Here is a 13,659-nt window from a genome sequence, read left to right as displayed (position 1 = left end):
TGTGGAGAGCAATGGTAACAAATTTAACTAAAAAACACTGACTTATTAAAAAAACACTAATTGGCATTATCTATGGCACATTGCATTCTTATTCTGTCCAGTACAAAGAATCTTGGAGTTGTCTAGTTGAACCCCACATTTTAGAGATGAGAATACTGATGTCAAGGGAGGGTTCCACATTTGCCCAGAGTGATAGACCGCACCCCTGAGGTGACATTTGAACCCCAGCCTTGGGCTTTTCCATTCAGTTCTAGGCAGCACAGTTGAGGAAGGTCATTGATAAGTAGGAAATCATTGGGAGAAGGAAACCAGGATGGTGAAAGGCCTTGGGGTCTATATTATAGACAGATAGATGGAAGGAAGCATGGTTGTTGACCTGGGCCTTGAAAGATTGTAGGATTATAGACCTAAAGCAACCAGCCCCAAGCTGTTGTGATTATTTATCCCATTGGGAAAAAATGTCCAAGCAGGCACTCCCCAGTATGTGTAAGTTTATAATCATTTATAAGTAAATTAGTAAGAGATCTAAATAATTGAAGTTAAAAGGATATGATGAAGATGACTATAAAAGTTTTTATTTACTAAAGGTATAGAAAGCCTTTCTATTCTCAGTTAAAAATGAGAATTTTGGAATGAGAGTAGCATAATTGAATATGCCTCATTATTTTGATTTTTTTGTAGTTTAAGACTTGTTAATACAGCAACCTAAAGGTCTGGTTTTAAGTTTAGTTATTTTGGTTATTGGTTTTAATTGCTATTATAACTTGAGAAAAAAGATCCCTCAAAAATCCATATAGATCCAAATGGAAACTGTGGCTTTGTTTACTAATACTCACTGATTATGCAAAGATTTCTGTTGAGAAGCAACATAGAATAATGGATAGTGTTTGGCTTGGAGTCAGAAAGACCTGGGTTCAAATCCTGCCTCACACTTATTTAGCTTTGGAACCCTGGGGAAGTCACTTAACCTCTTGTCTCAGTTTCCTCATAAAATGAGTGGGTTGTACTCCATTGTCTCTTAGGTCACTTTCAGTTCTAAATCTATGATATTAGAAAATTCAACTTGTAAATTTCCATCTTCCCTAATTGGGAATGAGGGTAGGGAATGGTCCCTGGGGGTAGGGGTAGGTTCCCAGTCCATAGAATGGCTATTTCTGGTGGGAAAAAGGGATGGATCAACAGCAGGGCAAATGGCAGGATGCCTGGATGGGTCCTGATCACCTGGTGGTGAATGGCTTTTATTATTGGCGTCTGTGTTGTCCTGTGGGGTGAGGCTCTTGGGAACAGGGCTGCAGACCACTTGATCCCCAAATCCACTGGTGGCTGCAGTAGCTGTGCCTGTTCTTCTGGGGCTCCCTTGGGGGGAAAGAGCCCCATCAGTGGAGCCAGGGCCAGACACTTTAGGAAGGGTAGGCTGTTATGGCAAATGCCTGGGGGCTGGCTCAGGGAAGGAGAGCAACTTTTGGTATTTTCCTGCACCTTAGTGAGTTAACTTGTGTACCCCACTTGGTAAACCACTGACTTTTGAGCTGAAAAAGAGGAAACTGAAGCCCAGGGAGGTTACAACGTGTGCATGTGTGTTGGACTAGTCATTACACACAGGTCCTCCCACTTCTGAAATTCTGTGATTTGGTATCTCCTGTAACACAGGACAGAACCATGTTATGTCCATTAACTCCTTGTATACCACATTTTAGGGCATCCCTGTGTTCATAAAGTGAGGGACTAGACTCCCTGGTAAACTTGGCACCTTTGATGAGCTAGGATCAAGCCAAGCTTTGAGGGCCCTATCCTACACTCCTATCCTGGGTTCAGCTGTCTCCTTTAGACCTATGATGTTGTGAATTCTGTTCATATTGGAGCTGCTGGACATTGGCTTTTTCTCCCCAGTCTATTTCTTCTCCTGATTAATCCAGAAGGTAAGACTGGGTAAATGGTCTGTTGTGCCCAAATGCAGGCACCCCCAACCAGAATGGCCTCCACCAAAGTCTGCCCTCCCTGCTTAGCATCCCTCAAAGGCCCTTCCAGGAACGGGGAATTCAGTCCCCACTGGAAGAGCCATTTAGACTGCTCTAATTAATTGGTCAGACATTCTGCCTTGTGTCAATCAGGTCTCTTGCTTTGCTTGTGTATCCTGAGTGAGGGAACGTTGAGCCCTGGCCAATGGTGAAATCTCTGTTAAATTGTTTTCTCTGATATAGACTTTAAGCCCGGTTGCAGGCTGGTGAAAAACAAACCGATTTTCCTTGAAGTGATGTACTCTCTCTGCGCAGTTCCTGTATCTGAGTGATTAGATTTGGATATTTATAGCAGGAGGTTAAGTAGAAAAGAATGGGGCCTGGCGGGAGAAGGCCAGCCTGGGGAATACTGCCATCTGGTGGGGCTCAAAAGAAAGCTGACTCCACTGCTAGGCTTTCCTGGTAAACAGAATGGGGGCCCCAGGGATGCATGGTCAGTCCCCACCCCCATCTTATGGAGGAGCAGACCTCAGAGAGCAGAGAGCATACTTCATTTTGGTAGAAATAAAAAATTGTACTGCCCTCGCCCCCTTTTCATAACACAAGCCATGTAAATATATTTCTCAAATCATTTTAGTAAAGTAAAAATAATAAATTATTAGCATTTTATGACACAAACATATCTTATAATACACAGACTTACTTATTGACAAAAATCCATGACCATTTTCATGTTGCTAACATATAAAAAAGTAGTTTGCTTTAGTGGCTAGGGAGCTGGCTGGGGTTCATGTGCCACCCCTGACACCCCTGGCTGGATGAGCCTGTGGGCAAGGCCCTTCATGTCTCGGTGACAAGAAGCCGAAGAGAAGGTGAGTTCCCCATATCAATGAAATAACAGGCCACTTTTCTATCCTTACCCCAAATTTAGAAAGATAACCAGAATGATATCGGATGAGGCAAGTGGCTAGGGTTCTCCTTGGAATTAGGAACAAACCAAACCCAGCTTCTCCCAAATACTGATTGTGTGACTTCTGATGTCTCAGTGCCCCAGCAGTCCGCCCCTCCAGACCAGAAGGGGTAGAGAAGGTTCCAGGCTGTACTAGTAGGTGGCACTTCCTCCACCAATGAAATCACCCATTCATTCCCCAAATCAAAGTCAGTCATAAACAGGTATTCCTGTCTTGATGTGGAATGTGTAAATCAAGTAAATTCAATTTTTGAATTCCCAACGAGGGACCTCCTATTTAAACATGGTGGAAGTGAATCCCTTGGCCAAGTAAATTTGCCCTCCCCAATTCACCTGTGAAGTTGGGATTTTTAATCTGTTGTTACCTTTTTCTAACACACCTGAGGTTTTGGATTAGTGTGTAAGTGCTAGATATTAGACTGAAGAAATTGGAAAGGAAATGGCCCAATTTGATTTAACTCTCTCATGCCTACAGTCAAGCTGTTGCTTGTTCAGGTGCCAATCAGTCAATTTGCTGACTGATCCAAGTTCCTTGTTTCTGTAGCCTGCCTTTCTTTCTCATCCATGTATGAGCTATTTGAGGTCTTTCAAAGGACAAACAAAGGGAAGGAAAGGCTAAAAAGACCTTGGATAGAATTTCCACTTCCTGGGGGTTCTTCTTTCCTTGGAGCAGTCAAATCCAGGTTAACTTCAGGAACGCAGATGTGAGCCACAGTGAATGCTAGGAATGATTTTACCAGCAGGAGGTAAAAGAAAGCCCAGACTTGGCTAATTCCTAATCCAGCCTCTCTCCAGTCCCTACCCCCAGCAGAACACCCACTTGGAGCTCCCAGTTCATTGACCACCCAGGGATTTCAGGCTTCTTAGGTCTATTATCAGACAAAAACCAACCTAGACTGAACCCAGCTATTCAAGGTGACTCCTTAGCCCTCTGGAAGCCAGTTTGGATCTCGCTTGAGAGGCTGGGGGTAGGGGCGATAGATATGAAAGGACACTAAGTCCATTTCTTCAGAACTAAATTAGACTCGCCCAGCTCTACCACTGACTAGGTTTTTCACTGCAGGCAAATTAATTCTTTCTAGGTCTCAGTTTCTCCAACTATAAAATGAGGGTATAACACTAGATAATCACCAAGATCCCTACCAATATTGATATACATTGATTTCGTAGTCAACTACTGAAGAGTTAAGGGAGGAGGAGTTAAGAGACCTTAGAAATTGGACTCAGTGTTACCCCCTGAAAGGGAGTCAGTCTGCAGTTTGTTGGAAAGAACATTTTACTCTGGAAGTCAGGAAACTTGTGTTCTAGTCTTAACTCTTTGACTGACTTATTAGCTTGTGGCCTGGAACAAACTGCTGAATGGCTTAGTTTTGATCATTTTGAATTTTTCCCCCTTTTTTAAAATATGTAAAATAAGGAAATTGGACTACATGATTTCTAGTTCTAGGTTTTTTAAAATTCATAAAATTAAGGATCTAAATTCTGTGTCAACTAAGTTTGTCTCTTTCTTTTTTTGGAAGAGGATAGTCCTTTTTCCCAATGGGGAAGGAAGCAAAGATTTTTGTTTTATTGGCTAATTTGGACTTTGAGTCGAAAGACAAGGGTTTAAATGGAAGCTGCCCATTCCCAGTCACTTGGTAGGTCATTTTCCTTGTCTAGAGGAATGTGAATACTGACCTGCTATGGTCTTTGAAGGGAAAGTGGGCTTTTAAACACGGAGTAGTCACTTGTTCACTCCTTAGTTCAGTGATTGTGCTGGGGCACCCGGTTGTAACCCAACCCTTAGATGATTAAGGATGGCTGTGGTCAGCTTGGTGATGAGGCCACTCGTGCTGAGGGTTGGTTGGCTGCCTTCTGACAGACATCCAGCCCCTCCATAGGCCCATCCTTCAAGCCTTTCCAACTTGGTAAGGGCAGCCAGAACTTGTGCTCTACTTAGGAACCCAGGGCCATTTTCATGCTAAGATAAAGAGACAGCAGAAGACTCAATGGTTATAATCTACAAAATGGCGCTAACAGTGCTTGCTCTGTCTGCCTTCCAAGACCATTGGGAGGTTTGCATAAGACAATGACTAAAATACTTATTAGTGAGTGTGGGCTGTAAAATTAAAAGTTATGGTTATCAACTTGTCAAACTCCACATGTCCTTCCTACCCCTTCACTTCTCTCCTTTCTTGTTTCGGTTTAGGGATCACCATTCCTTTAGTGTCCTGGGTCCACATTCTTGGAATCATTCTTGACTTTCTTCCCCTCTCCCTCATATCCTGCCTGCCATGGAGCAATACTATTTTTGACTCGCTGAGTTTGCAGCTCACTTTTTCAGACAAACTATCATCTAACCATAGCTCTCTTCCATTGAATGTGTAAAGTTCATTGATATCTTGGGCTTAATATATACAGTGCTCCAGCCTATCAAGAGTCTTTTGGAGCCCAACTCTATTATCCAGTGTGTGTTAACCCTCCCTCTCAGCTTAATGTTGTCTGCAAATCAGCAAATTGGCCTTTATCCACGTCACTGATAAGAATAAATGATTTTCGGAAAGACTGTTGCAAATGAATTAATGACTACTCTTGGTGTCCATCCATTCAAGCAGTTCTAAAACCACCCAGTTGTACTGCCATCTAGGCCATATCTCTCCATTTTTCATCCCAGAAGAGCATGAGGTAGTTTATCAGTACTTTGCTAAACTCATAATGGACTCTATCTCTAGCATTCCCTGGATCCCCATCAGAAAAAGAAATATGGTGAGTCTGGAATGACCTGTGCTTAGTAGGTTGGCAAGTGCTTCCATGTTTCCACCTCTGAGAATCCCCAGCTTCCTATAAGGTCCAGCTTTGATGCCCAGCTTGAAGGCCCCTCTTGGTAGTGCTTTCTTCTCTTCACTGAAGAGAAATACAAAATCTGTATTGACCGTGTCTTTTTCTATTTTGTATTTGGAATAGAATCCACTGAGGGAAGAGTTTTTTTTAAATCACTGGTATATAGTGCCTTGCATATAATAAGTACTTGAAAATATTTATAAAATTAAATTATTAATATTATGTCCTTGTGGTTTTTCTCCACCACCACCCCACTGCTCAAAGCATGGATTCGGAGAGTTCATTGTGTATACACAGGGGCAGAGTCATGTGACTAAGTTGCCTGTATCCCTCTAAAGGGGATCATGGAAGGTTGGGCCATGACTTTTGGCCAGAGGTTTGCGTGAGTCTCTGGCATTGGTTGATATGTGCTTATCCATCCTCTGGACACTCCTTTGCTGTGTATGTTTGTCTTCAGTGTGTGACCTTCCATTCTTTTCTTCTTCCCAGAATGGCCAGAGCTTCTGTATCTTGGATGGACAGAAGTTTTCCAAGGAGCTGCTTCCCAAATACTTCAAACACAACAATCTCTCCAGCTTTGTCCGCCAGCTCAATATGTGTAAGTACAGTGCTTCATCCTCTGGACCAGGCTCATTAATTTACACTGATGCCCTTAACATCTGAACCCTCGCTCCACATTGATGGTAACCATTCCAGCTTCTAGCCATCATCATATCATCATTCAGAGACAAGTTTCTCTCTTCCTGGGGCCTTCCTATTCGAAGCACAAACCTTGTCTCAGTAAAATTTTTGGACCTGTTGGAGTCAGGGTCCAGATTTCCAGTTCTTGGAGGAATAAAAGCTATTCGTCCAAGCCCCAGCATTCTTCCCTATGTTGGGTCTAAACACTTGACTGTTGGGAGAACAAGGAGCCAATGAATTAATTAGCTCTAGGGGTAGATACTGTGTGTGTGTATGTGCGTGTGCTTGTGTGTGTGCGCGTGCGCTTTTGTGTGTGTGTCTGTGTCTGTGTGTGTGTGTGTGTGTCTGTGTCTGTGTCTTGCTTGGTCCCAAAATAGGAAAGCCAGGCTTGTCTTGCTGAGAAGGACCAGAGGGCCTGATTATGCCACAGAAGGCAGACCTCAGAGCAACAGGACCCCATTTCATTCTATTGAATCTTCTTGCTGAAGGGATCATGACCGCTTCTGTAACTGGAAGGAGGGAGATTGAATTCCCAGTGAGGAAGCTCCCTCTCCTTTGCAAGGCATTGTCTTAGAGAGTAGCCTGGGTACCCTGGGACGATATGCCAGAGCCAGTATGAGGCAGGAGCTAGACCGGAACCTAGGTCTTCCTAACTCTTGAGACCAGCGTTCTAGCCACTGCACAACACTGCCTTTCTCTAGGCTGGTGCTGGACTCTTAAGATAGTGCTTGAGGAGGATGGGAAATTACTTCACATCCTTTCTGCCCCTTCAGACTTAGGGAGGAAAAAGCTGTATTTTGACTTGGCCTTGGTTCGCAGGGGCCATGATGTGCCAGACTCTGTGGCTCCCTCAAGGCAGAGAATTTTGTCTTCTGTGCTCCCATGGGGAGTTAAATCCTAGGTGAGCTTTGGACATTCTCTTCAGGTTAACTCCTGGTCACTGCAGACATGGAAAGTCAGGCCTAGAGCCAAACATCTCCTCTGTCTTGGCTGAGTTGTTTCAGGAAACCAGTTTCCAATCTTTTCCAATGTCTGACATGTGAGCAGGTGCCTGAAAAGAAAGCAGCACACACAAGCTGTGGCCAACGTCCTGACGCACATTGGGTCCCTCTGGTCCTCTGCGTGGGTGGATTTCTTCCTTCTTAAAAACTCTGGCCTGGCTTTCAAACTATGCTGAGACTTTGCTTCCAAGGCCTCAGAGAGAAGAATCTGAAAGGGGGCGGGGGGAACAGGAGGGATGGGGTTTGGATAGAGGGCCTATGTAAAGGGCCTCTGGCACCTCATGAGAGGATGAAGGAGGTGCACCTTTCTGCTCAAAGACAGGTCAAGCAGGCCAGGCTGGGAGCCCTGTGAATAGGACCCAGTTGTGGTCCATGAAACCCTGTGAGTTTCCCCAAATGCTGGTAGGCCAAGAAGTCAGTTAGTCATAAAGCCTGTGCTCTGCGTCTGAGGGCCATAGTTGGCTCTCAGCTCTTGCTTGTGTCTTTGTGTTCTCTAGGTTTTGAGGGAACAAAGCCAGGTCCCAAGAGCAGGATGCCTTCTGTGAAATTTTGGTGAAGGGAGAAGAAATTAATTAAAATGGCAAGTTAGATTTCTGGCCACATGAGGGGGAAGTAATGCTTTCAAAGCTCACTTGAGAAAAGGAAGTTTTTGCCTTTTTGAGTGAGTTTGTTCTGGAGTTCTCCCCCTGCCCCTGAGGGTGGCCCTGCTAGTCACTACTGATGTCCAGCCTTTGCCTGAAAGCAGAAGCCACACTGATGGCCAATGGCAAGCTTTGTTTTTCAGTTTACAAGACCCTTCTCCTGTGGCCTGCTTTGGAGACCAGAAGGCTATGCTCTCCCTTTGCCCTTGACCCACATGGCGATGCTCTCAGGGATCAGGGCAGGTGAGGAGCTGGGGGCTGGCCAGCAGTGGGGGATGAGACTCAGCTCACTTAGCCAGCCTATTCTTTGGACGAGTCTCATGGCCATCTTGTGGCCAGCCCAGTCATTAAGTCACTATGGCTCAGTAGGCTAGGTCCCACTGTTGGCCTCTGCTGTCACAGCACTTAAGAACAGGAAGAATTCCTATGAAATTTTTCATTGGTGGGTGAGCATCTGCACCACTGTCCTGGGCTTCTGCTGAATCCTATCCCTTGAGGTGATTTGTTTAGAGAAGGCCCTCCCATGTCCTCCTATCATATGCCTCATGTTGGTTTGGTTGAGTCTTTAGTTCACACCAGTGCCACTTCATTTCAGAAGCTTTTGTCTCCCATTTTTATGGGACAGTGTAAGTTGCTCAAGAACAAAGGCTTTGCCTTTGGGTCCCCAGCACCTGGCACAGAGGAGACCCTTTGTCCATTGACTGACTAGGGTTGCTTGAGTATGCAGTAAATAAGATTACCAAATCCATGGGAATTTGAGCTGAGAGCAGACACTCAGCACCTGAACCTTGAACAGATCTAGGGTTTTTGGAGGGCTTTGCATGCATGCTCTTTGAGGGTCGGGTTGGTTATTCTGTCTTCATCTTGGTGCTCTGAGTGCTGTTCACACATAGGCCTCAAACTTGGTTTGCTGCTTTGGATTTGAGGGGTGAAGCAGCTCAGCCAGCCCAGGGCTGTCCTTGGCAGCCCTCCTGACCCAGGTGGCCCTGCCAGAGATGGGGCTTGACCTGAAGAGCCTTCTGGAGCCTAGGGCTGCCTGGAGAGACTTTTGTCAGGCCTGGCTCTGGCAGTGCCCTGGGGGAGAAGGACAGGGACTCTGAAGGGCCCACAGCTCCAGGGCACTTGATTGAGGTTAAAGAGGAAGAGCACATTGGGCTCAGTTTGAACCCCTGGACAGTTTCTCTTTCCCACCCTGAGTGAGCCCCAAGACGAGTAGGTGAGCAGCTATGGCTATTTCCTGCTCAGATCTCCTGCTCAGTGTTGGACTTTGTTTCTATCTTTCTAGCTAGTTGTGACCAGGCATTGATTGCCTCCTGCGAGCCACAAGAAGAGAAAAACCCATTTGAGACTTTGCTCCTCCAAGCCGTCGCCACCAGGCCTGTCTTGCCCTCCTGGGCCTTCTAGTTGAGGAAATGGGGATTAGATACAAACAAAAACAAAAGGCATGCCAAGTCCATATCAACCCCTAGGGCCTGCCATTTTCCCCTTCCGCAGCATAGCCAGTGGCCTTAGGCTCTTGGTGGCCATAGGAAATGAAGATTCTGGGAATCATTAGTATAGGACCACACATCCAGACCCTCACTGGCATGTTTAAGGCACTGCTTTCTATGGGTAAAGATGGTGTTATATCACAGTAAGCTGTTTTAGAAAGTTGTCTTCCCAAGGGAAGGTACATACATATATGTACATGTGGTTGAGGGAGGGGAGATAATTAAACTCGAACATGTGAGGAAGAAGTAAAGTTTTGGAAACCAGTCAATGCTGCTATAGATACACAGACTAATGCCTGCCCCCCTTGTCACCTGGATGCCTTTCTCCTTCGTTCTTTAATCTTTCTGGCCTCTGGACTTGGCATGTGAACTCCGAAGACCAGATCTCCTCTCAGAGTAGGTATGATTTAACTGGAGTCCATGGAGTCTCTGAAGATGGATTTCAGGGGCTCCATGAACTTTAACAGCAAGGGAAAGACATCTTCTACCTAAAAGTTAGCATTTTCTTCAATAACGAATTAAGAATTTATCTCAAAACCTACCGAGAAAGGCTCTCTCGAGAGATTTCAGTAGCCTGCCCAAGGGCTCCATGGCCAACAGAAAGTTAAGAGCCAGCAGCCCAGAGGAAACCAGACAATAACCAAGCACTCACTCATGCTGGCCCTCAGGCCCCCTGGCCCTCCAAGACTCTCATCTCCAGGGCAGTTGTCATCATCCCCCAACCTTCAGCCAGCTTCTCTGTGCCCACGCTGCCCATCATTACCCAGGTGCCTTTGCTTGCCGGGATTTGCCATTCCTCCACCTGCCTCTTTTTGAGTCATTTCCAAGAGCAGGACAAAAAAAAGAAAAGAAACACAATCCAAGCTGTTGCATTTTTCTCCCAGGCAACACTACAGAAGGACTTTGGTGGGAGTCAGCTAAAGTCGACACTGTTGGTTGAAGGAGCTTTGAGGACCATCTATGGATTTCAATTGTCTCTGCTCTCCCTATGGCCTATTATCCTGAAATTGGTCATTATGTGTCATTAAAAAAATACCACCATGCCAAAAGCCAGGCTTTTGAGCTCTGAATCCCTATATTTAAAAGGCAGCCTGGTTATTAAAGCCCATTATGGTACTCAGGGATGTAAAAATGTTTGGCAGTTGTTGCTTAGTTATTTGGGTGATTTTCCACCTTGTGCTCAGCACCATCCCAGTGACCTTTGCTCTTTCTTTGCCAGACGGCTTTCGAAAGGTGGTTGCAGTGGAGAGTGGGATGGTTGTCCCAGAGAAGAATACGGTGATTGAGTTCCAGCATGTGTTCTTCAAACAAGGGGAAGAGAACCTTCTTGAGAACATCAAGCGTAAGGTAGGTCGCTTGGTGCCAGCCTTGGTTTGGGAAGGACTTCCTGGATATCTTCCTGGTAGCCATGTGGCTTAGTGATCCAGGGGGCCCAGGGTGCTGCTGCTACCAGGGTCCTCCATCAGCCAGGAGACTTCTTCATCAGCTCCAGGCCACTCTGCTGGCAGCCCCTCCTACTTCTGACCACTGACCCTTAGGCCCATGAATCTTCCCTGAAGTTTTAGGAAGTGGTCAAAGGAGAAGCTAGACTTTGATTGTTTGCCCAGTGAGCCCATGTGGTTTAGCAGCAGCTGCTGGGCTGAGTCTGTGCCCTGTCTCTCCAGACCCCTAGAGCTTCCTGCCAGCCAAGGCAGGCTACAGCATTGCCAGGCTGATTTTTCTGCTTTTGTAGACAGGGTGCGGGTCTGACATCTATTGATGTTGTCAACAGTGCACATGGATGCCACGGTCCCTGACTGAACTGAAATATGTATCCCAGCAAGGCCAGGCCATTTTGGAATGTTGCCTCAGTTGAGTTAGCTCAGGGCCTCACTCTGGAGAAGCCAACCCAGATGGCATTTATGGTCGTGAGGAGGTTTGGAGATGTTCTCCTCAGTTATGTCATTTGGAAAGAGAGAGGAGGGAGACATGGTGAAGTGTTAACCAGGGTTCAGGCAGAACGTTGGTCTACACAGCCTGTCTCCACAGTGTCTGTTCCCTCTGAGACCTCTTATGATTCTTTGGAGGAAGAAGCAATGGGACTGTAGTGGGCTCTACTAGCCTACTATATAGCTCCACAGAAGAGTTGCAATGTAACCGTCATGTCATGGGGAAGTCAGTGGGGATTCCAATGTGTGCTTCCTCCTACTGACTCACCCATCAGAATGTCCACATTTTGCCCTGATCCCACATGGCTTTGTCCTGCCTCCCGGCTGTTTGCATAGCAGGCATGCAGATATCTTTCCATGACTCAAATGATGCTAGTTGACCCTTTTGTAGGACATTTTAGTCCCAATAGCACAGTATCATATAGGAGAGTGAGCCCTGGCTTTGGTGTCAAGTTTGAGGCCCTGGGTTCAAATCCTGCCTTTTTGCTCCTATGTGAAATGAAATGACATTGGATTATGTCATCTCCAGAGTTCCTTCCAGCTATGGAAGGTCCTTCTGATCCTGCTTGATTCTCACAATGCCTCTGTGAACAGGAAATAGTATAAAGGTGTGTTCTTATCCCCACTTGATCCATGAGGAGACAGACTCACGCAGATGAACTCCCTTGCTCAGTTAAGCTAGTTAGTGGCTAAGTCTGCATCCGCACTCTGGGCTTCTGACTGTTCCCTCCTAGGTTCAAGGACTGCCTCTGACATTTCCCTTCTCATTGCCCTCGGGCAGCAATCTTAGGTGCATCTTGCAGAGGAGATGTTGACTTCCCAGGAGCCCTCTCTGTCCTGGAGAAGGGCCCTCCACCAGGGAGCTCGCTGGTCTGGGACTGGCTCTGCTGATGTGACCCAAAGGCCCCATAGTCCATGCCCCATGTTCTGTGACCCTAGCCTTCCTCTTGCTTCTCAGCTTGTTGGCACAGCCATCTTATTTCCTCACCAAGTTGTCTATTCTGCAAATGTGGGGCCCCTCTACTCTGTAGCATGATACTGGGTTCACAGTGGCTTAGGGAATGCAGCAGGGAGCCCCAACTTTTTGCTGTGGCTGCAGTTGCCTGACTGCTCCAGCCCACGCTTGTTTCTGTTAATGACTCAATGTAATGCATAAATGAGGGGACATGAAGAGGCGGAAAGGCACCATGTTGTTTTTCACAGTTCACTTTTTACATGTAAGAAATAGTACCCTGGGGGTCCGAGGGAAGGAATCCACTTTAAGGCACTTTGAAATCGGCAGGGCTAATGCAACTGGTGTCTCTGTCCGCCATGCAGGCCACCTCCCACCATCAGCCTTGTTGTTCTCATAAAGGCAAAGGGGCTGTAACCCAGCTGGTGCCTTCATGGCCAGGGCATTGCCCCCTCGGTACCTGAAGGATAATTTTTGCTTGCACTACCTGCTTTGTAAACACTGAATTGCTTAGTAAACACGAACTGCAATTTGAATTTGTACTTGGCCTCTAGGCAATGTTCTTAGAAACTCACAAGGCAGAGGGAAAGCAGACATCTGAGAGGGGAGCCTTATGGCATGGGCTGCCTGGGCACTAAAGTCAGAGGGCTTGGGCTGGGTCCACATATGTTGGTCACTTACTGCTTGAAGTTGGGGAAGTCACTTTGTCTGTTGGGGTCTCAGTTTCCTTGTCCGTAAAATGAGAGGGCAGAAGTATATCCACTAAGTACCATTGTGCTAAACCCTAGAGAAACACTTCTCAAGGAGCTGATATTCTTCAGGGGAGACAGCAGACACATCTCTAAGTCCTCATGGAATAAACTGAAAGAGAAGAAATACCAACTAAATCCTGGTCAGGAAGGTGGGAGGCAGGCACTAGCTTTGTGTAGAAGAGGACAGTAGCTAATCTCTGACAACGGCTCTAAAAGTCTCTGGGTGGAGAGGGAGGGGGGTAGTGGGGGGTAGATGTGGGGGGGATAAAATCTTAATTTTATGGCAGTGATTGTAAAACATTAAAAAATAATAATAATTAAATTAAATTAAAATAAAATAAAAAGAAAATTTGGAACTTATAGAAATGATAGTTGAAAACTGAAAACAAATAAATTAATACATTTGGGGGGAAAAATAAAGAGAAAAAAATGAAACAGCCAGTAACCAATACATTCATCTGAAATT

General features: G+C 45.9%; 1 protein-coding gene across 2 annotated transcripts in view; it reads left to right on the top strand.

The window, feature by feature from the left end:
- The window catches only part of LOC140515916 (heat shock factor protein 3-like), a 55,469-nt gene that overhangs the window by 13,931 nt on the left and 27,879 nt on the right, over window positions 1-13,659 (top strand). For both annotated transcript variants that reach the window (XM_072626746.1, XM_072626745.1), the window contains exons 2-3: window positions 6,238-6,346; window positions 10,781-10,908. In XM_072626746.1, coding sequence (XP_072482847.1) covers window positions 6,238-6,346; window positions 10,781-10,908 — 237 coding nt within the window. The remainder of the gene's footprint in view (window positions 1-6,237; window positions 6,347-10,780; window positions 10,909-13,659) is intronic.

This window comes from Notamacropus eugenii, chromosome X (genome assembly GCF_028372415.1).
Source record: "Notamacropus eugenii isolate mMacEug1 chromosome X, mMacEug1.pri_v2, whole genome shotgun sequence".
Classification (NCBI taxonomy): Eukaryota; Metazoa; Chordata; class Mammalia; order Diprotodontia; family Macropodidae; genus Notamacropus; species Notamacropus eugenii.
Note: the sequence above shows the minus strand (reverse complement) of the source record. Positions and strands in the feature narration are given on the sequence as shown.